Source organism: Naegleria lovaniensis (genome assembly GCF_003324165.1).
Source record: "Naegleria lovaniensis strain ATCC 30569 chromosome Unknown tig031, whole genome shotgun sequence".
Lineage (NCBI taxonomy): Eukaryota > Heterolobosea > Eutetramitea > Acrasida > Naegleriidae > Naegleria > Naegleria lovaniensis.
In genome coordinates this window covers 78,726-103,605 of record NW_025407853.1, presented here as the reverse complement: position 1 = coordinate 103,605, position 24,880 = coordinate 78,726, and the positions used below count along the sequence as shown (strand labels likewise).

General features: G+C 36.8%; 14 protein-coding genes across 14 annotated transcripts; 8 read left to right on the top strand and 6 right to left on the bottom strand.

The window, feature by feature from the left end:
• Positions 1–448: 448 nt before the first annotated feature.
• Positions 449–1,777, top strand: C9374_007872 (uncharacterized protein; the record flags this gene model as incomplete). Its single annotated transcript, XM_044697885.1, has 1 exon — positions 449–1,777. The coding sequence occupies one exon, from the start codon at positions 449–451 to the stop codon at positions 1,775–1,777; it is 1,329 nt and encodes a 442-aa protein (XP_044545986.1).
• A 144-nt stretch (positions 1,778–1,921) lies between these two features.
• Positions 1,922–2,782, bottom strand: C9374_007871 (uncharacterized protein; the record flags this gene model as incomplete). Its single annotated transcript, XM_044697884.1, has 1 exon — positions 1,922–2,782. The coding sequence occupies one exon, from the start codon at positions 2,780–2,782 to the stop codon at positions 1,922–1,924; it is 861 nt and encodes a 286-aa protein (XP_044545985.1).
• A 928-nt stretch (positions 2,783–3,710) lies between these two features.
• Positions 3,711–5,806, top strand: C9374_007870 (uncharacterized protein; the record flags this gene model as incomplete). The annotated part of the gene is made up of 3 exons (XM_044697883.1): positions 3,711–4,050; positions 4,275–5,294; positions 5,376–5,806. The coding sequence occupies 3 exons, from the start codon at positions 3,711–3,713 to the stop codon at positions 5,804–5,806; spliced, it is 1,791 nt and encodes a 596-aa protein (XP_044545984.1).
• Positions 5,807–5,957: 151 nt separating this feature from the next.
• Positions 5,958–7,967, bottom strand: C9374_007869 (uncharacterized protein; the record flags this gene model as incomplete). The annotated part of the gene is made up of 3 exons (XM_044697881.1): positions 5,958–6,066; positions 6,119–6,794; positions 6,860–7,967. The coding sequence occupies 3 exons, from the start codon at positions 7,965–7,967 to the stop codon at positions 5,958–5,960; spliced, it is 1,893 nt and encodes a 630-aa protein (XP_044545983.1).
• A 265-nt stretch (positions 7,968–8,232) lies between these two features.
• On the top strand, positions 8,233–9,192 carry C9374_007868 (uncharacterized protein; the record flags this gene model as incomplete). Its single annotated transcript, XM_044697880.1, has 1 exon — positions 8,233–9,192. The coding sequence occupies one exon, from the start codon at positions 8,233–8,235 to the stop codon at positions 9,190–9,192; it is 960 nt and encodes a 319-aa protein (XP_044545982.1).
• A 1,019-nt stretch (positions 9,193–10,211) lies between these two features.
• Positions 10,212–11,735, top strand: C9374_007867 (uncharacterized protein; the record flags this gene model as incomplete). The annotated part of the gene is made up of 1 exon (XM_044697879.1): positions 10,212–11,735. The coding sequence occupies one exon, from the start codon at positions 10,212–10,214 to the stop codon at positions 11,733–11,735; it is 1,524 nt and encodes a 507-aa protein (XP_044545981.1).
• A 212-nt stretch (positions 11,736–11,947) lies between these two features.
• On the top strand, positions 11,948–13,630 carry C9374_007866 (uncharacterized protein; the record flags this gene model as incomplete). Its single annotated transcript, XM_044697878.1, has 1 exon — positions 11,948–13,630. The coding sequence occupies one exon, from the start codon at positions 11,948–11,950 to the stop codon at positions 13,628–13,630; it is 1,683 nt and encodes a 560-aa protein (XP_044545980.1).
• Positions 13,631–13,780: 150 nt separating this feature from the next.
• On the bottom strand, positions 13,781–15,028 carry C9374_007865 (uncharacterized protein; the record flags this gene model as incomplete). The annotated part of the gene is made up of 4 exons (XM_044697877.1): positions 13,781–14,153; positions 14,235–14,509; positions 14,587–14,664; positions 14,750–15,028. The coding sequence occupies 4 exons, from the start codon at positions 15,026–15,028 to the stop codon at positions 13,781–13,783; spliced, it is 1,005 nt and encodes a 334-aa protein (XP_044545979.1).
• Positions 15,029–15,189: 161 nt separating this feature from the next.
• Positions 15,190–15,754, top strand: C9374_007864 (uncharacterized protein; the record flags this gene model as incomplete). The annotated part of the gene is made up of 4 exons (XM_044697876.1): positions 15,190–15,230; positions 15,323–15,359; positions 15,413–15,424; positions 15,494–15,754. The coding sequence occupies 4 exons, from the start codon at positions 15,190–15,192 to the stop codon at positions 15,752–15,754; spliced, it is 351 nt and encodes a 116-aa protein (XP_044545978.1).
• Positions 15,755–15,882: 128 nt separating this feature from the next.
• On the bottom strand, positions 15,883–17,005 carry C9374_007863 (uncharacterized protein; the record flags this gene model as incomplete). Its single annotated transcript, XM_044697875.1, has 2 exons — positions 15,883–16,351; positions 16,422–17,005. The coding sequence occupies 2 exons, from the start codon at positions 17,003–17,005 to the stop codon at positions 15,883–15,885; spliced, it is 1,053 nt and encodes a 350-aa protein (XP_044545977.1).
• Positions 17,006–17,135: 130 nt separating this feature from the next.
• C9374_007862 (uncharacterized protein) lies at positions 17,136–17,846 on the bottom strand (the record flags this gene model as incomplete). The annotated part of the gene is made up of 1 exon (XM_044697874.1): positions 17,136–17,846. The coding sequence occupies one exon, from the start codon at positions 17,844–17,846 to the stop codon at positions 17,136–17,138; it is 711 nt and encodes a 236-aa protein (XP_044545976.1).
• Positions 17,847–19,084: 1,238 nt separating this feature from the next.
• C9374_007861 (uncharacterized protein) lies at positions 19,085–20,409 on the top strand (the record flags this gene model as incomplete). Its single annotated transcript, XM_044697873.1, has 7 exons — positions 19,085–19,360; positions 19,435–19,471; positions 19,550–19,609; positions 19,678–19,749; positions 19,838–19,924; positions 20,000–20,009; positions 20,070–20,409. The coding sequence occupies 7 exons, from the start codon at positions 19,085–19,087 to the stop codon at positions 20,407–20,409; spliced, it is 882 nt and encodes a 293-aa protein (XP_044545975.1).
• A 91-nt stretch (positions 20,410–20,500) lies between these two features.
• On the top strand, positions 20,501–22,284 carry C9374_007860 (uncharacterized protein; the record flags this gene model as incomplete). Its single annotated transcript, XM_044697872.1, has 2 exons — positions 20,501–21,398; positions 21,482–22,284. The coding sequence occupies 2 exons, from the start codon at positions 20,501–20,503 to the stop codon at positions 22,282–22,284; spliced, it is 1,701 nt and encodes a 566-aa protein (XP_044545974.1).
• A 484-nt stretch (positions 22,285–22,768) lies between these two features.
• On the bottom strand, positions 22,769–24,454 carry C9374_007859 (uncharacterized protein; the record flags this gene model as incomplete). Its single annotated transcript, XM_044697870.1, has 3 exons — positions 22,769–23,015; positions 23,154–23,838; positions 24,214–24,454. The coding sequence occupies 3 exons, from the start codon at positions 24,452–24,454 to the stop codon at positions 22,769–22,771; spliced, it is 1,173 nt and encodes a 390-aa protein (XP_044545973.1).
• Positions 24,455–24,880: the final 426 nt, after the last annotated feature.

Here is a 24,880-nt window from a genome sequence, read left to right as displayed (position 1 = left end):
AATGGCTTTTTGCCACAACCTGATATCTGGTATCAATATTGGTCAAGGACAAAAACCTGTTTCTCGCATTTTCACAAAAGGTGCATTGCGAAAACAATTTAAATTACCTGGACACAGCCACATCATGAAAGTATGAGACGACAGGTGTTGAATTTTTACACCTTCAAGAAATTGGCAAGAAGCATTTAATTTCTCTACGAAGTAGACGAGGCGTAACGTAGTCCTCACTTGGAGAAAATTATATGCTTTTTGCTTGGATGACCCATGATGACACTTGTCCAAAAAGAGTTTTTCGTGTTGACATATTTTCCAACAAAAAACACTCGCTGAACAGGTGCAAAACTACATGACCTCTCAACAACGTCAAATTTAATTTTTCATCAGCAAAATACAACAGATACCAGAGAAACCGATTCCGAGCCACAGCAACCAAAATCTGCTCATCATTATGAATACAATTCATCATCCTCTTTCCGAAAAATCTGTCATTACTCCTCATCATCATGTTTTGAAATTTGTCAGCATTACTGTTGCATTGCTCATTTGCATGACAACTCTCTCCACGGAATCATTATTGGGTTCACCACCAAAAGAAATTATTCCACATACCCTTGCCAGCATGGAATCGTTTTCCACAAAATTATCGAGTACTGAAAATCATTTATTGAAACGACAACGACAATTCGAGAGAACTTTTACAGCAATCACTGCTGTCACTGCTTTACGAATGAATTCAATATCTTTTTTCACAATTTCATCCATGAATGGAACGATGAGTTTTAACGTTGGTTCCAGCAATGTAAATTCAAATATTGAGAAAATTGTTGAAATTACTTATATGGTCGACAAGCCCAACGAAGAATCAAATCCTTGGTTACAAGTGACACTACGACCTGAGAGTAACCTTGTGGTAAATTCTGGATCGTCACCCAACAAGTCATTCGTGAGAAGTGTAAAGAATTTATCAGGTGCACAAATGTATCAACATGTCATTCGATTTATATTGACCTCTTCATTGTTAAATTCCACTCAAGACCAAATCATTGACATGTTCACATTACAAACCAATGCATTTAGTGTGAATATTAATTTAGCAAATTCTACCATATATTCAGGCACCACTTATCCAACATTTTCCAATGAATTTTTCCCTGGAATTTATCTATATCCTGCCTTTGTTGGATTTTCATTGTTAGCATGTTTTGGAAGCATTCTCATTTGGTGCATTGTGTATCGAAGGAGAAAAAATCCAGCTGCTCTAGGTGAGAGAGAATCGAAAATTTGTAGACACAGTATCATTTTGAGTATTGCATTTTGTTGCTATTTCGTGACGTTTTTAGCCATTGGCAGTGCACCAATATTTGGCATGAATCGAAGTTTTTCGAAATGCTGTGCCTCATTTCAATCTATTTATTTTGGTAGTGATTTGGTATTGGCTAGCTCACAACAGGCCAACACTACTTTCAATATTGATGCCAGTAACAAATTGGAGAGATGTGTCGCCATTGTGCCCTATCAACACTTGTTTTGGTTTGGAGAGCCTGTGGATACTGAGGACAATTTGAATCGAGTACAGTGTGTGAACGATGAGTATCAAGCTTTTACAACGTATAATTACAACATGATCATTTACTTGTCCGTGTTTTTGGGAGTGGCAGTGTTGTGTTTCCCTATATTTCATTGCGTGATTACTGTATATGCAAACAAGTTGTACATGTTGACCAAGAAGCAACACTCTGGCGAAGTGACCATTAGTTTTCACGTGGCCAATAATTAAGCCAAATTTTTTGGCCAACAAGGATGCTTTATTTTGTGCAAGCATGACACAGTATGTGGCCATCCATGGAATTCAAAAATGCTTCACAACAGCTAGGTGAAAGATGATAAAACTTTTTGACTCTCAAAAACTGAATGCATGTGATCACAAATCTTCCTCACATGTTAAAAATTTTTCAATAGCATCAGCCACTAGGGCAGGTTTTTCAATCATCATGTTGTGTGACGTCTTTTCCAGCACCACAAATTGACTGCCCTCAATAAGCTCATGTACCAACTTTCCCTTTTCGGGCGGTGTCAAACCATCGGTTTCGCCAGCAATTACCAAGGTTGGTATTTTAATGGATGCAATTTCATCATGCGTTGGCCATTGTAATTGCGTGCAAATGCTCTTCATCATGAACATGGAATTATTTTTGGTACTCTCTGATTCTTTCTCAATAATTTCGTCACTGGTTGACTCGTGATAGGCCAGCTTTTTAAAATTTGCACTAAACACTCCTCTCAACATATCCAAAGCAAAAACTGGCAATATCCACACAGGCGATTGACCTGGAGCATCTTCTTTCGTTCCTAATAAAATCAATTTCTTGACAATGTCCGTATGTTTGGAAACAAATTTCATGGATAAACCACTGCCCACCGAATGACCCACGATAATGAGCTCCACCGTGTGACCATTTTGCTCGTATTTGTTTCTATAATGGTTGACTACAAATTCTAAATTTGAGTACAATTTTTCAAATTTAAAATCGGCCTTGTCATAGGTCTTGTCAGAAGAAAAACTTTTTCCATGACCGATTTGATCGAGAGCAATCAAATGCCAATCTTTATGCTGTTCCGATAATAGTGAACAAACATTTTCAAATTGACCAGCTCTTCCTCCAGCTCCGTGACAAAAAATGATTAACTTTTCAACGAGTTTATTCTCGCTTGAATGTTCGTTAAATTCATAGATAGCCAAATCGTGTGTTGTTTCTGGGTTTTCCAGAATCAACTCGAGCATTTTTTTTTGATTATCGAGAGAGGGTGAAGATGAACTTGGAACTGGTTGTTCATGTGTTGTTAGATGAGTGTTCGATGAGTTACCATGCAACTTGTACAAAGCTATGAATGGACTTTCCTTTTCTCATTATTTGATTCATGTTGTGTTTGTGCTTTGGCTCTAATAACAGCGTCTTTAAAAATGTTTACTGTCTGATCCATCAACAGGAACCATTAATTTCATCTTTTGAAAAGAACGCAAACGAAGATGTTGCTTCCTGTAGTAAGCCTGTAGACCAGCCTACAGAGTATATCAACAGTGCAGAGAAGTACCAAGAATTCTATGCTTTTATTTAATCACAGCTTCTCGAATTTGGAGGATTTACTTATCGAAAAGCGTGTTTGGTTGGTTTCTTTCATCCTCTCCATCGCTATATTAAACAAATCAATGATAGACTCGTCGTTCTCTAGTTCTCCATCCTCGTAAATTAAACTATCATGGGCCTTCTCAGAAGTTTGATTGGAGATACCATTACTTATAAAAGGTTCTTCGTCTTGTTCGCTAATGTTGTTGGGCTGGATGATGTTGGTTATTTTTTTTGTAGTTATTAAAGCCAATACCTTCGACTTTGTTTTCAACCTCTTTATTCAAGGTTGAACCATGGTTTTGCCGCCACCAACAAATGTTTAGTGAAGAAGGAAGAAAGAATCCACCAATAACATTACTCTCCTTCGATATCGAAACAACTGAAAGGAGATTAATTTCACCAACCCAAAATACGACAGAATAATAGAAATGGGATTCGATGTAGTGCTTCTCAATAATAACAAAGTACTTGTCTCAAAGGAAATGATTTCAAGAGGTCATGTAAACTAAGGGAAATAAACATTTGTAAAGAAAACAGCACCATAGCAATTTTTGTAAATCATTTCCAAAAACAACAAAAAAAATGATGGTGCGAATACTATCCTTCTTCTACAAAGACATGGCGAGAAGTATCTTTGTGATCATGGCGATCATGATGATGCTATTGATGATGATGAGCAGTAGTAGTAGTAGTAGCAGCAGTGATCATCATTCCGTGGTCATGGCACAATTCTATCCGTGTCAGTTTGCTCCCGATTATTCCATTCGAGATTTTGAAACGCAATCATCAACACACCCCAAGGAATACAAATTGGGAGAAAATCAAAAAATTGATTCCTTCTTGATGAATGTGAGTTATTGGGAAGGAAAATTTGCAGTTCATGGCGTTGGGTTGAATATGTTATCTGGATTGACTTATGATGGTATGTGGGTTTTTTGGCATCTCACTAATTTTCAATTCCAACCAAAAATTATATAATTCACGCAACAACAACGACATGATTCATGCCAATATTAATATGTGACACTTCTTCCATTCGTTGTTTCCAATCCTTGTTGAATCACACACATGAATGGCATGACCAACATTATAATCAATCAATCCCTATTGTGAAAATGACACACAACAATTATTCATGAAAAACAGGCCATGAAATTGATTATGATACTTCACGTCTTCATGATCCATTGCACGCATTTTCAGCTCCTTCCAAAGAATCGCTGCATTTGAACATGATGGCATTAGCTCTTAATGGTCATCCAATTGCAAGAAATTTCTTCCTCTCCTCGATGAAACATTCAAGCATTGTAACACCAAGTGAAAAAACAAACCCTTTTTCTACTTCAAAATTGAGAATGGAAATTTCTCAACAAGATATTGATACATTCATATTGTCCACACTAAAAACAAAACTGAAGAGTTATGAATTATTTGACAATAGATATCCTGGTTTTGGAAGTTTGTTACCATGGTTCAAGGTTGATGATGAAGGAGCTGGATTATTGTGGGATTGGCCCAATAGAATTCCCTCTCTTGATAATGGACAAATGATTTGGGCACTTGTTGGTCTTGAGCAAGTCTTGCGAGAGAAGAATATTGGAATTGATCTTGCAAATACCATTGCTGCCAAACTTAAGAAAATTTCAAAAACCGTCATTCCCTTATTTTATGACGGAAATGGCCACGTGAGGTGTGTCACAACAATTAAGGATATTTATGGAAATCCATTAAATGTCTCCAATTATGAGACTGAAGGATTTTGCTACCTCGATGATCCTTATGAAGGAGAATTGATGGATCTCTTCATGGACATGATGGCTGACTGGAAAATGTTTGGTTACTCCAATAACGAAAGAGAAAAGATTTGGATTGCTAAAAGACCTAAATTACGTGCTGTGAAATATCGATCAAAGAATTTTGGAGACATTCTAGTTGAGGAAGGGTATTGGTACAGCGCTCACGAAAAGTGGAAATATCTAGTTCTTCCTTATTTGGATATTCCTGTGAATGGTCAAATTTTCTTGAATGGGGAACGAGCTCGATTGGTAAATTCTGTTGAGAATGGAATACCAGGATTGTATGCAAGTGTCACAAAACCTGTCAAACGAGGTGACTATGATCCTGATTATGTGAGTGCTTGTGGCATTCAACAGATTGCAAGTCAATGTAAGTTTTTTCAAATATTCGCTCATTCAACAATTTGAAACCTTTTTAATGTGCTTGGAAATTCACAATGGATGATGATAGATGTGGAACATACTGACATTATTACTCCATACGGATCGTTTCCAATCATGTTGGCAGATCGAAACATTGGTCTCATGTGGTATTTGAACATGCTTCAAGGAACAAAAATGCAAGGCGTCCATGGCTCCACGGAATCAACAAATATCACAGGTACTGCTATATGCCCTGTTGTGACTTGGGATTCCAAAATTACAACGCTCGTCTCGATATGCGGAGGCATTTCTTCCTTCACTTCGAGATATATGAAGGAGAAGGGAATTTATGAAAGATTTTACAAAGTAATTGAGACAGAATGGACACGAGTTTTTGGTAATGGCCCATTTCCTGGCTCTGACATTTCTTTTGATGTGTTGCGACCTCCTTTACCAATACCTCAAAACATGATTAATTTTACTCAGTGTTCAAGATCATCTTCAGATCATCATGTGTAACGAAAATTCGTCAAGTTTAGAATGAAGCTTTTTATTTATTGATGTAGCTGTATGATAATGGACGAGCTCAATCATCTAAGGCGATGACAAGATACGAGACTAAACAAATTTGTCCTCTTTATCTTGTTAAACCATGGTTGCTGTACCATGGCTAAGGTTTAAAAATGGAAGAAGCATTTTCGTTCATGGTCATGTTGCCTGATGCAGTCACATCATGGTTCTGATGAAGGTAACTGTTGAGGATTGTTTTAAATGCCATTCTAAAGTTGTGTTTCCAAGTTGGTAGTATATTCCAAACAACAACCCACTTACCCATTCAAAGAAACGGTTTGTGATACAACCTCCATTTTGCCCTCTACGGTAATGTCTGGCACTGTTAGAGTATCGTATACATTCTTTCCTTGAAGAAGATAATGATCAATGGAGTCTTGTCGCTCCTTGATCTTTCTCTTATGAAGAGCGGTAGATTCAAGAAATTGCAACGGGGATTCCAATGTTCGTTGATATTCAATGAATGTATTCATCCATTCAATCTCTTCCATTTTTCGTCTCAATTCAGCCTCACGTGTCAACAACGTGCTCAATTTAAGTTGCGTAATGTCATGAAGCGAAGATATGGACTTTCTAAACAGTTCTCTTATGTGGGATTCCATTTGACCTGCATTTGCTAACAACTCCAAACGTCTCTTCTCAATATTTTCAAATTCCAACATGACGAGTTGACGTTGTTGAATTTGTTTAGCAATCTCTGGTAATAGCAGTTTCTCGTCTGAGGGTGGGTTACATGACTGGTCCACATAATCTGACGCCTTTTTGTACGCCTTACTAATAATTTTATCACTATTTCTTAGCATGTCATTATACATGACTTGATTTAACATTTTTTCATCACCTGCTTGGTCATGCTCGACAAAGAGGACACAATCAGCAAATATTTGTCGTGCGTCAAAGATAATGAATTCGTGGCTGTAATTGGGGTTTGCCTCGTCTGGTTGAGTTCACATGAACAACAATGATTGGCAAAAAACAGAGTAGTGATTCCAATGTACTTACTTGGTTGAATGTAAACACTGTCATAACCTTGTGGAATCGTAATTACTTCCTCATTGAAGTCTCTATTCAAGCAAAACGACCTTCCCGTATTCAACAGACAATGAAGCAATCGATACACCCGAGGACGAGAGGTAGGTTGACCGAGAAAGGACTCTTGTTGTTGCATTTGAAGCATGTACTGTTGCTGTTGGATGGTATTGGTGCTTCCACGGCTTAAATTTTGATTTGCTATTAATGAAGTATGCATCTGTTGGGTGTTGGGATCAAGGTTGATTCTTCCAATACTCACTCTCATACCATTCTCTGGAATTTGAAAACCTTCACTGATGATACTCTCTAAGGTGTTATTGGAGCCCATATGAGATGAATCATTCAGATTGAGCCATACATCAAGGAAACCTCCCGAGCTGTTCATGCTCAGTTGTTGATATTGTTTAAATTGATTGTATTCGGTAGCATCTCGCAAACAGTACACTCGTGAAACGGAACAAGAAACTGCACCAATGGCCAACTTGACACTATACTCAAGATGATGAAAGAATGGATCTTGTCTCGGAATGTGCCTCACCTTTGATGAGATTTGAGATTGATTCATTCTCTCTGCATGATGAGTCATCATACCTGTATTCGGATTGGAATGTTGAGCTGAGTTTACCGAAGATGAAGATGGAACAACATTCTGATTCGCCTGAGAACGTGGTGAATGAAGTGTTTCACTGTGCGGATCATGAAACGAATACAAATCGTCTGCCGACTCTTCGTTGAGAAACCGCAAAGTGGCTGAGGCTGTTTGAGATTTCATATTAAGGCTTTGATGATGATGTTGCAATACTTGCTGGGTCATACCTTGTTGATTTGAGTTTGCTTGAGAATTTAAAATTGGTGATTGCCGATGATGAATTGGGGGCGAAGAAAATACTTGATGATCGGCAACAGGATGTTGCATCTGTTGTGGGCTCATTCTTCCTCTCTGCGAGGAATAAGATGATCCTTGCTGAACTCTTTGTAAGTAAGGATGATTAAGGCTCATTTGGGGGGATGACGAGCTTCTATTCATTGAATTCACAACGTTTGGACTGGACGAGTGTGGTGCTTGGTTATTGTACATTTTTTCGCTATTTATTAAAAATGCCGTTAGCTTTGAATTTTCTTAGTGCCTTTTATACAATGTCAATGAAGCCATATCATTGTCCATCTTGTGGCTTGATTATTGACAAAGATAGATAGATATCAGTGAAGCAAGAAATATTCTCCTTCAATTCTTTACTGCTCATAGAATTAGTTTTTGAGCAACTTTAACATGGCTTTCACTCATTGAGTGTTTTACGCAATTTTGTACAAAATTTTTGTTGTTTATTTTTCTGCGAAAAAAAATGTTTTGGTTAATCCCTGTCATCACCTCCGTAATACTTGTCGTTTGGCTGTTTGGTGTAAGACTTCTCTCAGTATTGGATTCTTCCAACAAGATTATTTTCAATGGAAGGAAGAGGAAGAACGTAAATAACAGTGATGATTGCTCGGATGCCAGATTGGAAGAGAATAAATCCATACCTTCAACAAGACATTGTATTGCTATCACTATTGATGATGTACCTTGGAAGTATTCACTGCCCAAGATACTCCGTAGACGTGAAAGGCAGCAACACACAATGATTTCATCAACCACACAAAATCATGATTTGTTCATTTCCAGTATTTCCGAAATTTGTAAAATCTTGAAACAACACAATGCCTGTGCCACATTGATGATGATCGGGAACTATTCCATTCGGAATTTGCAGAAAAACACTCAACTCGTTGAAAAATTTGTAGAGTGGCTCGATGATGGTGTCATTGAATTGGCAAATCATGGCATGACCAACTCAAAGCACGCATCTCTCTCTAAAACTAATCTGTTGATGGAAATTGCAAATTGTGAGAAGGCTGTGAATGATATTCTGCTTGCTCCACTCAACGAGCGAAGAAAGTTGAAGAGGCAAGCTCCGCTTACAAGTGTCATGACGAAATATTATCGACCTGGGCATGGCTTTTTCACACAAGAAATGGTTCAAGCATGCCAAGAGTTGAACTACGATATTGTGTTGGGCAATATTTATTCATTTGATCCGCAAGTGCCTTTGTGGTGGCTCAATTTCATCAACATTGCACTTGTAGGTTATGTGTATGACTTGGTGAAATTATTGTCATTTGGATTTTTATGTTCGAATGACCATCACCAAATTGTCATTCTGCATGATAGACCATGGACAGCACAACTTCTCAACTACTTGCTGCCTTTTCTCCAATGGAGAAGATATTCGGTCTTGAAACTGTCACACATGATGGGTGAGTAAGGAAAAAGATTATTCACAAAAGATGCCACCTGAATTATTTTGCTCAAAGCTCAATTAACTCAATAGTGGCCTACACTGTTTTGAACCTTTGGGCTAAGTCTGCCAAATTGACCGGAAAGGTCACCGAACACTCTCGATTTTTATCATGATTACAATGCACAATTGCGGTCTTTCTCCAGAACAGGCAGGTCATTACAAGATCTGTTATTCTCTCGTACAACTGTCAAAATGGAGAATTTGAAGACAGTGTCGTTAGAACAAGCATTCGACATTGTTGCCAAATTGTATGAATGCACTCTGAAGCGGTGATTACCACAACGCACTCTAGGTTTCATCATTCACCAGTTGTCCAGATAAGATGCAGGTATTTGTGATGGTAGCATTCCGTGGACATGAAAGCCACAACACCAAACGGAACGACATCCTAAAATACCCCTTGCCATTATCCAAGCACATAATGATCATGATGCGCCCATTCATTATTGTCGAGGAAGTACTTTTCGCCTGCATGCACCCTCTTCAATTATGTCAGATCTCCATAGTGGGAGAGTCCATCGCCACCCGTGTAGCGCATATTATCTTGGAGTGTGCTTAATTTTGTCCGTGCCTTGCATTCCGACACCAAAGGCAACTGTCATTCTTCAACATTTTCGGGTGTTTAGCTCATACAAGGTGCGACTCGCAAAATATTTTCAAGCGTTAAAAATTGCTTTTACAAGTCGACACCAAAGAGAACAACAACTAGGTGCCTCTCACTACTTGGCGTCACTTCAAGCTAAAGACCATTCGCTGCAATTGTGTGGTTTTATTGAATAGTAGTTGATTTCAACAATTAGAACAGAAAAGTCGTTCATACCAAACATACTCCAATAGCAAGTAGAAACAAAATCGTTCATGAAATACTACATCTGACTGCCGATAACATTTGTCAAGTTCAAGCCAAAGAAAATCCAACAACCATCCTCAAGTGAAATTTTACAGAGCATTTCACAACACAGCTCATCCATTCACCTCACTGCATGTCTAATCCGCAACAAGAAGCATCTTCAAAATCTTCACAGAGAGGTGCCTCCTCCTCCTCGGAGGCGCATCAACAAACAACAAATCCTTCTTCAAGTCAGCCTTTTGGTTTTGATGACGCTTCAACTCGTAGCGCCTCGAGTACAATCATGGTTGAAAGTAACTCGTCGACTGGAGGCTTAACATTTGTGAATGAAACTCCAACGATTCATCACTCGCAACAACAGCAGCAGTTACCACCTCTGCAACAACAACAACATGATGTTACAAGCACCACACAAAGAGTTTCTCCTCCAACCTCTTCCTCAGCAACCTCCAACATGTCGGGCAATCCAAATACCTCACTCAATACCCCTGCAAGCAATAGTAATAATACTGCTAATCCAACCTTTATTAAATTCCTTCAACCCACACATGCACTCCGTATCAAAAAGCTTGTCACAGATGAGCAATTTGCGAGTAATTATACTGAATTGAGGTTGACCAAAATACCAGCCATCTATGGCAATCAGCAAATTGTTATGCATGGTCAAAAACTACCGTCAACGACAAGAGGTTCAAAAAGCAGAAGGAGAGCACCCAAGTCACAACCTCCTCAACAGCCACAACAGCCACAACAGCCACAACAGCCAAGAACAACGTTAACCGCGCATGCACAACATCCGGTTCAACATGCACATCATCAACATACGAAGGACAATGATATCATGCAACAACCACCGTCACCATCCGTATTGATTGGAATGCAACCACAACCAACAGCTTTGGACACAACTATGGATGCCAATAACAACACACTTGTTGAATCAACAAGTTCATTCAACGTGCATTCTCTTCCACAAATTCAGCAATTTCCTCCATTCTCGGGTTCTATTCCTCGTCAACAGCCAGAACCATTCAATTTTTCGTCTCCAATGGATGTGGCTTCAACACAACCACTCCAAGGCTCGGTGAATACATGCAACTTCAACAGCATGGGTATAACCACCAACGTTTCGAGCAATTATGTTGATCATGCAATAACCTCCACTACTACTTCCACTCCTAGAGATGTAAATAATAGCAGTAGTGGTGTAGGTTTCACTTTCATGGGTGGTCATCAATCAAATAATAGTTTACAAGCGATTCAAACACGAAAACAGCCCGAAGTATACCCTACTAGTAGTCCTGACCGTGTGCCGAGTGTATCATCCGTATTTACTTCTATTTCACAGAACATCAATTACTCGAGTAGAGTGAATAACCTTTCAGGGCAGCAAGATTTATCCACCCAACCACCTCCCTCACATGTAAATACTCCATTCACATCCATTTCATCTGTTTCATCACCTCTTCATGGACCACAAGGTCTTTCAACACTTCAACTACATCAAGCAGAAATTGCTTCTAATGTTTCATCGTTATCACCTCCATCCACAACAGGCATCGAGAGCAGACTTGATGACGACGATGGCTCCGTTTTTCCACTTAAGCTTTCCATTGAGGACATTCTTCTTGAATTACATCGACAACACCATCAATAATGCCTGAAAAAGACATTTAATTTTTAAAATAGAATTACTTGACACTTTCTCAACTACTTCCTTCTTGTCATCATTTGTGAGTTATTTATTTTTGAATCAGATGACCATTCATTCATGGTCCCTTTCAACACGACTCCAATGAAAGAGTTTAAATTCAAATAAATTTTGTGTGAAGAAAAGAAAATTTAACCTCATCGAATTGCTTCAAAAAAATGATGAAAGCACAATCTTGGATGGCCTTGAATAAGAAGGCCATGTTGCAACACTTGGCACAATCATCATCCCTCTCTTCTGCAACCATAATATCACCAACCTTGATGATAAAGAATATATTTTATTCTGGATTTTTGAATACGGTAAAGACTCATCCCGAATATGAACAAGTTGTGGTGGGGTCCCAACATCGGACCATGATGGCCCATTATCATCACAAGGCATCTACACACATGATGCGGGAAACAACAACTACTACTACATCCTCTAACAGCACTGATGAGTTAAGTGAATCTCTCAAGTCATCAGCAACGAACAATGAAACGGAAACAACAACACCACAGCAAGAACAACCCGTAGGAATATTTGTTGATGATTTTCTCATTGAAGAAGTTGAGAAAGCGGTAGAGCCTCTCAAACAATCCATCTATGATTCACTTCCATCCCACAAAAAGACTTCTTTCAAGGTGAATAGGAATGCGCTGAATGATGTCATCCGATTTGTGAAAGAAGCATCCTCTTCAGAAGAACAACCAGACACAACGCACAAAACCTTCAAAGAATTTTCAGAATTTGCACTAGGCAATAGAAGAGTTACAGAAGAGCACATTCTAGAGCATTTGAAAGTAATGAAAACAAAATATAACCATTTAGCTGCTTCCTCAATTTTTGCAGTATTACTCAAATTCTATGAAGAACGAGGTGCCGTAGAGGAAAGTATTTCTATTTACGAGAATAATCTTGCTGGAACTCCACTCAATGATCATCTTGCAAATACTGTCATGAGCATTTATGCTCGATGCAAAAATGTGGAAAAGGTCGAAGAATTATTCAAGACTGTTTCACACCCAAATGGTCGTCATTATACTACACTTGTGTATGCCTATGTCAATGCTGGTATGATGGAGAAGGCTCATGAACTCACTCTAAGCTTAAAAGATTCCAAATATTTAAATGCCGACGTGTTTGCTCCAATCCTCAGTCATCATTGCAAGAGTGGAAATTTCGACTTGGCATTACGATTCTTCCATGAAATGCCAGAAATGGGTATCAAGAGAATGACATCAACGTATAGTATTTTGATGGTAGCAGCATGCGAACATGATCGAAATGATTTAATTTCCTTCTTATTCAGCCACATGAGAAAGGAAAAGGTCAAGCCATCTGTTTCAATCTATACTCTCTTATTTGGATATTACTTTGCCAAGGAACAATTGGACAAGGTTTATCATTATTACATTGAACTGTTAAAGGATGGCTATGAAGTTCCAGTTGCTTGCTATCGACCATTATTGATTACTATGGGTGAGTCAAAGAAACTCAATGAAATTAAGAATTTAGAAAAGCTCATTATGGACAAGACTGGAGGTACTGCAAATGCATACAGTATTATTTATGCCTATGTTGTTTGTGGTCATCTCAATGAAGCAGAACGTGTCTTTTTCAAGTTTCGTGACAAGATTCAAGATCTTAATTTGCGGGAACGTCTCTACAATACTATGCTTTTTGGTTATTTGCGATATTGCCAGGATTACAAGGCATTTTCTCTGTTAGAATCATTCCCATTTCCCCCAACAGCTAGAACCATTGAGATTTTATACAAGGAAGGTTCTAAAGAAATTCCACACGATATATTCAACTCGCAGTATAAATTCGCTGCTCCAAGTGCAAAGAAATATTAATGACCTTTTTGTGTGATCGAGTCATTGTGAAAAGCTTTTGAAGGTCACCAAATAAATCGATTGCTTTTTTGATATATTCATTGGAAGCCTATCATCAAATGCAGTGAGGTCAAAGGTATCTATAATTCAGCCCCTCATGTCTCAAGCATGCTAGTTGAGAATTCGATTCACATCCATGCTCGTGCTCAGTGTACAACATTGCATGCCACGCAATTTCTCTCTGCATTCTCTCAATTCTTCTTGAATTTCACGATTCGTTGCAACATCATGCACGTTTTGATTTTCCAACCAATCCAAAAAGTATTCCTCACTAGAGCATGTCACAATGGCATACACAATCCCTCCAAAGTAGGACCAAAAATAATAACATCCAATGATGATAGGAAGCAATGTAATAATGATTCGAATCGGAATAATTCGATGCAGATACAAGAGCCAAGCCAATAATCCAATCACGACCGATACAACAATTCCCACAAGACCCATGGCCTCAGTTCCTGAGCTGTTGAAATCTTCTTGAACTCTGATATTTCATCATTCATAACAGAAGAATTGTTTTTAAAATTCCAAATTTGTTGTGAAATCTCTAAAATCTTTCACTTACTTTCTGCTGAGAAAAATTAACACACCAATAATCAAACAGTAGAGTGTGATCATTGCCAAATTGACACCCACAGCAATAGTTCCATATTTACAATTATTTGGTAATTTAGGATCATAGAGCAATTCTTTCACAATCGATGCGACGAGACAATACACAAAAATTGGAATCATAAAAAGTGCAATAAATAAGGAAATTGGAAATCTGATTTTCTTTTGTGTTTTGAATGTAATGTAGGTCACTAGGAGTCGTGTCAATAAACAACTGATCCATCCAAACTGTATGGTTGTTGTTGAATTCATCCGATTTCATTTTGTGTGAAATTATTTGCATCTGACAAATAGATGCCACGTACCAATCCAATATTGAAAAACCAAACTCTAAATACGACACAATAATCATAATTTGTCGGATACAACAATAAATTATTGAACTATTTGAGTGTCACAATACATTATGATTTTCACACATTTGTGTTTTTTCGAAAATTTTCTCGAAAATAAATTTCATTCACTTACACAATATCCAATAAATAACAAGGCATTAAAAATCAATGAAAACATCATCAAAATCGGATGTTTTGTTTTCACAGCCATACTTTTATATTTGGAAAATACTAAACTCATGCAACAAAAATTAAATAATAAAACAGAACCGCCAAAACCAACAGCGGCGAGGTCGATGGGAGTTTGTGGTTCGACAGGATGAAATCCGAAGGGATTGAAGGAATCATTGGTGGCAGGTTGTTGTTGGAGTGATGTTTGGAAAGGAAATGAACGTGGAGTGTCAAGTGTCATTTTTTTTTTGTGAAATCTCTGTTTCACTATGTAGGGTGGTTAGAAAAATATTTTACATGATAATCCTTGAATCGTACTTAAATTGAATACGCTATGAACAACATGAAGGTTCTGTTCTTGGATTTAAAATATATTAATGAATAATAGTATTGAAAAAAAAAATGTCCAATTATGTATGCAAAGGTTTTCGTGCAGTGGGCAAGTACGTATTGAATTCATCTCTTCCGCAGAACGAATTATAAAAAACAACATGTGTTCATGAATGCTGCTGCTGATCGATAACACCATATATAGATGTCAAGGAGTCATGTTCCGACAAACCATTGTAAGGGTAAGCACTCTATGACCATCAAATATGGATGAGGCATGATTTGATCATTCTAGAGTATGAGTAATGTAAGTTTACAACAACTTTGAAATTAATTTGATGATTGAAAAATTATTTTACAACTATGAAACAATAAGCATGGAATTAAAGGAGGAGCGAGTAATGATAAAAACAATGAAAATCTCGTATGGATTACCATGGAAGGTGATGAAGATAAGATTAATGAATTTTCAAAGAAATTAATGAATACAAAGCCTTTAAATTCATGGGGAGCACAATTGGAATCACTTTCAGAAGTTCCGAAACATGAAATTATTTCTCTCGATAAGCATCAGGTCACTACGAACAATGTGGATTCCTTTAAATGGAAAAAGAATGTGGAATTTTATTTAAAGTAATGAATGAAATAATTAAAATTGGATCAGATTCTGAAATTCCATTCGTTGTTGGATTTATTTGTAAATTGTATATTAAATGGACCAATGAGTTTTTTCGTTCTGTAATCAAACGATCTTACTGTCCATCATTATTGAATGTCACATTTTCGAGGAGAACGATTCGAGTTGTCGACCTGATTCCTTAATCTCTGTGTGATGGGAATGGACAAACACTTTCCAAGTAAGGTTGTAAAATTTGAAAGATTTCCTTTCTCAATCGCACTCGTTTCAATATATGTAAGACATCCAAGTTTTTTAGCAAGTGACATTCCTTCCTCCATACTAATGGGATACTCATGATGATGCAACAATAGATTCTTTCGAAGTATGGAATTTGTATCACGAGCGTCTGTTTTAGTGGCTACCAATATCAATGGAACTGGTTCCAAGTCGAGTGTTTGTGTGACACTGATGAATTTTCTAATTTCTGGAATGAATGGTTCAACTGTTTCATGAAAAGAATGAATATCGACACAACTGAAACATAATAAAAATAAATCACAATGCTCATAACTGAGAGGTCTCAATCGTGCATAATCTTCACCGTCTCTAGTGTCCCTATTGAAAGTAATAATATCAAAGATCATTTCGTAAGAACATGCACATTGAATACTACTCATTCACTTACCAAAAACTAAATTGTGGATAATCTTGCCAATGGATAACACCTGGAGAATAATTATCAAAAATTGGTGGAATATATTCATGTGGGAATTCTCCACTAGTTGCTGTTATTAGTAAACTCGTTTTTCCAACTTGTTTCGAACCAATGACTACGACTTTTTTTACAGTGTTGAACGTAGTCAATATGTTTTCAATTTCATTCAATGTGAAAAATCGAAATGGCGACTCTTTAAGTTCTTGGTTGTTGACATTTAATGAAATGGAATCGATCCATTTCTTTCGAGAGTGTAATTGTTGATCGGCTTGTTCATGAGCACATTTCATGATATGAATTAATTCTTGTTTGAAATTTGTGGTCACTTGTTCCAATTTTGTTAAATCCAATTTAATATTAAAATAGGTATTTAAATAATAATTTCTTTCTTTTTCATTCGAATACCATTGAACACGTTCGGCATGTTCCTTTTCAACATTGCTCTTCCATTCATTTAATTTTTTAAAATAATAATTTTTCCAAACGAGATCATCATCACAGACTCGGACATTCGGAATTTCTTTTCCGATGCTACACATTTCAGACATAACCATTCTTTGATTTCTAAAAATTCAAGAATACTTCGAAAAAGATCATCACTCAATGCATTGATGAAGGGTTCTTCTTGACTTGTCATTTTTTTGTAAGGTGTGAAAATTAATCAAAATTCCAAACATGTTCTCCTTATTTATTCGTTTTTAATGTATTCTGTCGTTCCTTAATAGCTAAAATATTCTTTAAAATTCGACTCTTTTTTGTTTTTCCTCTTCGATTTTTAGATTTTTCAATTTGAATTGCTTGTTCCATCTTGTTATTCAAAATCATGGAATACGAATGTTCAGAAAATTCGACTCGATATCCAGTTTTAGGAGGTCTTCCTCGTTTTCGTTTCATGATCTTGTCATAGAATTTCTCATCATTCAGTAGGCGAATTGAGGAATGATCTGAAAAATTTGGTGTTTCTTGAGTGGAAGTAAAATTCGATATTTCATTGGAATTGGAAAAATTCACACTACTTGTCATGGAAGAGGAGCAACTCGATGAAGTTGAACTCGAAACATCGAGAGATCTCTCTCGTCTAAACGAATGTAACTGAGACAAGAATGAAGAAGAATTTTCATTGGTTTCTTCACATTCTTCCAAGTTTTGATTCTTGATCCTATTCAATGAACAAGACATGTTGTCATTCCATGGATCAACATTTTGAAAATCATCACAATTCAGTGGTTGGAATTCAAATTTCAAAGGAAACGCATGAAAGAATTCATATAGAAAATCCAAAGAAATTTCACAATTGGTGGTTCCATTCATGGATATCGTTCTTGTTTCGAGTAATGGATTGGATAGGAGTGGATGACACATGTGGCCATACGAGTGATCATCCAGTGGATGCATGTTCACAGTTGGTAACGAACTTGTGGAATGAATGGACTGTTCATTCGATGGACATGAATGAAAGGAAGTGATGAACAAGGGAAAATGACTACATGGAAGGGAGTGTGCAAGTGTGTGAAGAGAGGAGTTTGTATGGTCTTTGGGATACGGCATTTTGGATTCTTTACAAAATTCATCATGGTTATGGCTCCCAAAACATGTCATGTTTTCACAAGCATGACAGGAAGAGGTCATTGAATTTGTTTCAACATGTGACAAATTGTTAAGAACAGCTCGCATCCAAGGTGTCATGCAAAAGATGGTTGTTGTCTTGTTGTTGTTGATTTTTTTGAACGGTGTTTTAACAATGCACCACCAATTTGTCCAACCATGAACTGTTGTGTTGTTGTAAATTGTTGTTCAAAAACACCATTCTGCAGTAGTAACGAACCACTCTAATCATGAATGTTGTTTTCTGTGTGTTCTGAATGATTAAAACCGGACCATTGGAAGATGACTTGTTTGGTACTTTTTCGTTTTTTAGAAGAGTGGAATGGACGAGCAATCCAATCATTTGTCCTAATACTCTGCTCATGAGGTCGTATGCCGTCGGCGCGGACGATGAAGAGATTCAGCGTGGTGGAAAATTGAATTGGACGATTGCAGTAATCATGAGATTCAGAAATTGGGTAGTGGTATAAGAGTTGTTGTGAACAGACCAAAAAAACCATGTTTATTGTAACATGCGGCCCAGTTAAAAGATGCCAAGATTTTGTCTCTTGATTCATCAATAACTTTCAAGAAAATATGAATACTGACACCCCACAAAAAAATGTCAGCACACGGAAATGAAGGAAATAGAATTAAAAATTTGAGAGGAACCTCCGGTTGTTCTCACTACAAAGGTCTATACAAGCCAGTCTAGACTCTCAAACCAAATGTGCAGTCAATGGCTGTGACGGAAAAGCCACTCGTGCCTGTCACGTCATTTATTCCAATCAAAACGCAACCACTGGAAACCGATACATTATTTACATGTGTCCTTCTCATAATGCCATCTATGATCAAGTGTTGGATGTGAGATTAAATGCACGAATGGATTTGATTTCCGATTGTAATTGTGGTTACTTGTAAATGATTGGTTGAGAGAGAATCATTTTCGAATTGTGTGTATTATAAATATTCGTGAATGATTGATTGTAAATAAAAGTGAATGGAATACATTGAATTCGAATTATAATAATAATAACTAAAAAAAAATGTTCTTTTCAAACGGCTATCTCAATACACTCACGATATTGCCATTGCTGCTGATCGGAATTCATTATCCGTTTAAAAAGTTGTTGAGCTTTCTTGCGTTTTATCCACCACCAACTCCGAAGGCTCAATTTTCTACTTTTCAAAAGCTGTTATTGCGTGATTCGAGTAATAGTAGTAAACGAACCATTCCGTTTTATTTCTTACAGGCTCTAGATTCCAAGGTAAAAACAACCATATTGTTATCACACGGAAATGGAACCAATATTGTAGAAATGGTAGGTTGATGATGATCATCATTTGGATCCGAATATTATCATCAAATAATAATGTGGACGACACATTGGTATAGTTACAATATGCAGAGTTTTTGAGAAGAACTTTGAATGGTATGGATTTTTTAATCATTAGAACCACATAGGTTACATCATTGTCATCAATGACTTATTTCCGAAATTAATGAATAGTTAATGTATTGCATTATGAATATTTTGGATATGATCAATGGCAAAAACCATCGGAAGGAGGTAGTGTAATCTATAATAATGATTGTATTGGTTTATCTAAAAAAACAAAAATTATTAATACATGAAAGATGTGTATGCCAGTGCGGAGGCAGCATTTGACTATTTGGTGAAGGAACAGAAAATCGATCCATCTGATATTTGTAAGTGGGTGTGAATTTATTTCTCGAATCATAGATTGCGTTTCTCACCCCAAACCATTGGTGCATTATTATTAATTGTTACCAATAGATGTTTTTGGAATTTCAATTGGCTCCGGTCCCTCTTGCCATTTAGCTCACAAATATCAAAATATTGGTGGACTTATTTTACAAACACGTGAGTATTTGCTTCTTCTTAATTGGTAATATGTGACCACATGACGCAACCAATTGACCTGTTTTTTCATTGTAGCGCTATTATCGTAAGTGTTCTATTGTAGATGTTGAACGTTGATGGACCATGTGAACCTTTATACGTACAGGATACTACAAGTTGGATTAGGAAAGACATTTATGAAACCACTTTTACCATTACTTCGACCCTATGACATGTTTTGCAATAATTACAAAATACCTTCCATTAAGGCTCCAGTGTTGATTGTTCACGGGACTGAAGACTCCATTGTTCCATATTCACATGGAGTAGAATTGTTTGAACGAGCTCAAAACAAATTCAAGATTGTGACCGTTCCCAATGCCAATCACAATGACATTTTCAATTATTTACATCCTTCTGAATATAACCAACACTTGATGGAATTTATTGAACAAACGAAAAACAATGTTGCCATGACTATGGACTCGGCACGTAGAAATTTGTAACAATTCATTTGATAATAAGGACGAATATACATGTATCAATTAAACCAATATTTCATGTTGAAACGAACTTTTAATGGCAGAACACAAAAAAATGCACAAAGCACATCGTCAGGCTCGCCAACGACAACTTCAAGAAGAAGAATTGCTTCGGGAAATCCATTACAGACAATCATTGCCCACCGTAACGAGGAAAGATCTTTACAGTAATGGATCAAAAAAGTTTGGATTAATTGTGGCATCTCCATCCTGCTCATCATCCTCATCGGAAGAACCTAATTTTTTGTGTGATGATGAAAATAATGATGATGAAAATACTGAAAATAGCAGTAATGATGATTATGAAATGAAAATCAGTTCATTGCCTGATTTTATTCTACAGAAACATGATATGAAAAATTTGGAATGTTCTGGATCATCCACAAATGAAATGAATCCTACTGAAACGATCGTGAGACTCCAATGTCGAGTACATTCCAATAGAGGAAGTGGCAAATTACACTTTTTGATCCTTCGAGAGGGTATTCATTTCGTGTTGGCCACTTTGTTTACAACGGATAAAGAAATGATTCATTTTGTGAAAAAGATTACTCCAGAATCGATTGTTGAAGTGTTTGGAAAAGTATGTACGGCAGAAAATGAAATTACAGAACGGGTAATTTCTGGAAAGTTCAAAACGATGGAAATCAAAATTGAGAGGATTTATATCTTGTCGTTGGCAAGGGGATTACCCTTCACTGTTCAAGATTACATGGTCCAGAATTTCAAAAATCAGAAAACATCATTTGTGAAAAATGTTTCAACGGAAAACCAAATTTCAAACACACAACTGTTGGACCATCGAGTGATTTCGTTGAGAATACCTTGTCAGCTCGCAATTTTCAAAATTCAATCAAGTGTTACCAAATACTTTCGTCAATTTATGGAGCAATTAGAGTTTGTTGAAATTCATACCCCTAAATTATCAACATGTCAACGGCCATATCAAGGGAGTAACAATTTCGAAGTGGAGTATTCAATTCCAAGGCATATTTAACAAGCTCGGCACGATCTTATTTACAAATGGCTATTCAAGGAGATTTAATGAAAGTCTATGAAGTAGGTCCAGTTTTTCGTAAAGATGCAGGAACTACCTATCGACACTTGACAGAATTTACTAGTTTAGATTTTGAAATGGTCATTCAGTCACATTATTTAGAAATCATTCATCTGGTAGAAAAATTATTGAACTCGATACTAACACGTCTTGAAACTGAAATGGCACAAGAATTGACACTGATACGGCAGGAACAAGAAGATGATGATTCAGAAAAATTATTATCAATCTCTTCGACATCAATAGTCACCAATCATGAAAGGACATGCTTGGTCATTTCCTATCACGAAGCCATAGCATTACTCAACAATTATCGACAAGAACACCAAAATCCATTGGAAGAAATATTTCTACCTCAATATGGCCTTTCGACACATGACACACAGAAATTATCTCAAATCATTCGTGACACTTTTCATAGAGATTTATTCATTTTGTATCGTTTTCCTTCAAGTTTGAAATCATATCATGTCATGAAACCTCCATCAATCATGGAGGAAGAATCCATGCATAACCGTTTGTCTAATTCATTTGAAGTTTATCTCAGAGGACAATGTATTGGATCTGGATATCAATCGATTCATGATCATGACATGTTGAAGAAGGAGTGTGAAAAGTGTAATGGAATGGAGTGGTGCAATTTGGATTATTTAAAGTATGGAACATGGCCTCATGCTGGCTGCAGTTTTGGCTTGGAAAGATTTGTAATGGCCTATCTAGGTTTGGGAAATGTTAGAAGGTCAAGCTTATTCCCAAGAGATTCACATAGAATGACGCCTTAAAGTGAATGGCTAGAGCGGACCACATTCCATGTTGGAATTCGTTTTGGATGAGGGAAGAACCAAAACAGCCAAATCACTGATTATTATGAGAGCGAAAAGGATTTGGGTTCCAATTCATTGTCTCACCCACTTTGTTAAATCTTTGTCACCCCATCAACAAGAAATCTCACACGTTTAAAACCAACAAGCTTGACAAACTGTCATCATAATGGGTCTCTCAACACTTGTTCTGATTATCATTGCGTTCTTCTTGCCACCACTTGCCGTCTTGCTAAAAGAAGGATGTGGTATGCACTTCTTTTTGAATGTCGTTTTATTCATTTTGACAGTCTACTTCGGAGCGTTAATACACGCCATCTATGTTATTGCAAAATAATTTGGCTGTGAATTTTGAAATAAAATTTAAATTAACGTCAATCCGACTGCACGTAGTATTATTCAGACAGAACAAATTTAATTAAATTTCATCAATATCACGATTTTATTAATCGAGAATTTTTACTTTGGACTCTAAAACACATTCTCCTCCATTCACGGTGTCGAGTGAAAAACGATGGATATATCCATCAAAACTGACGACAATCAACGACTCATTATTTGGAGTTATGCCACAAATATTTCTAGTTTCATTTTCCGGTAATTTCACCGTTGCATGAGCAAAGTTACGATGTGTGTCCCACATGTTGTGAAGTGTGTCACTAAGAGTTCCGACATTTTGAGTTCTCTTTTTTCTGTAAAATGATCATGTCCATTAATAATTATTAATAATTGTTAGAGTTCAAATTAAGGTTACACAACACAAATGAAATGAATTGAGAGTAACAATAATGTTCTGGTATTTCACAACAAATGAATCCTTCACAACTTACTCTTTTTCTTCTTTTTCTGAGCTTTGATTCAATTTAAAGACATGAACAGTTCCCTTATCACTTGAAACACAAACCATGCTTGAATCAGCTGAAAATGAAATACTATAGATACGTGCTGCTGTTGAACCCCTTCTCAATGTGTGCAAAAGTTCACAACCTGGAATTGAGAAGATTCTAATCACAGTTCCTTTTCCAGAAGCTGTGGCAAGCATTGTACCATCTTGGTTAAATTGAATAATTGAAACATCGCTCTTGTGAGCTTTAACAACTCCTATATGTTTAGGATTAATGGCATCATAGAGCACAACATCGCCTGTCTCTGTTGCTGATGGAAATGCCAAATAGCTCACATCATTCTTTCCTCCACTGACGCCAGTTGGTGTTGATGATGGAACACTTGACAAGACACATAATCCTAACTTGTTGTCTGTTTCTATGGTTCTAAGAATTTTCATTGTTGAAATATCGAAAATATGGATCTTATCCTGAAGAACTACTACGAGTCTTCTCTTTGACAATTTGACATTCAAAATTGTTGATGTAAAGTTGAGTTCACAAATAGCCTTATTCTCAGATGAGTTAAAGAGTTGAAGTCTTCGAGGACTCAAACTCGCCTGATGACCTGCTCCGACAAGAGCTAACAAGCTTGAACTGTACAACATTTGAACGCAACTCATTCCTCCAGCTGTAGTTGTTGAGTTTGTTTTTCATTAATGCGTAATAAAAGTGGTAACACGGGCAAGAAGGATCAAATTACGGAAATTGCATTAATAGCATGATGATGTTTGGGAAGTGATGATCCGTATTGTTTTTGTGGTCCATGATCACAAATGTATTATTGGAACAAGTCATGATTGTGCATTTGATTATAATTTTCCAAGTTATTTCATGTTGAAAGAATCATCCATTCAAATATATAATATTAAATTATCATTTCGTCATCATGATTTATAATCAAATCATTCATTATTCAAGAAGAACCATATTTTGCAAAAATCGTTCAATAACATCAACCGAATGTATCTACCAAAACACTAAAAATCAAACCGATAATACGTACGTTGTGAGTAACATTTCCTCAACGGATCCAACGTAAACACCTTATACGAGCTATCGGTACCAATGCTCACGCAACTACAATCCTGATTAAACGCAGCAAACAAAATCTTCTCGGAAACATTGGTTGATGAAGTGGTCGGAAGTGATGTAAAAGAACCTCCATTTTGCAATGTTTGTTGTTGAAGTCCTGAGGAAGAAGAGGAATAATCCGAGGATCCGATCTGTTGATTATTATTCATCATGATGATGAGTATTTTTTAATTGTATTTAATAAATAAATTTCAACAGTTGGACTAAAAAGCTCACACTTTTGGAAACTTGTCGCAAATAGAATGACAATGATCCTCCAGCGGCATTGGAAGCCATTTCAACTCTCACCTTCTTCTATCACATCATGGTGTAATGAGAATATATTCTCTTGACCTTAAGATCACTACAGAAACTATCCCATCCTCAACATGACCATTTGCCAAGAATGAATATGGAATGAGCTGACTACTGTAGAACTTGTCTGATGATGTCATACCTGGTACAAGATTACCATTCATCACACTTTGCTCCAATAATTGGCATTCACTTTTCCTTAATTGTATTCTTAACACGAAGTCGAATAATGTTATTGCTTTTGAACAATCAACACAACACACACCTTAACTGTAATCTCGAGC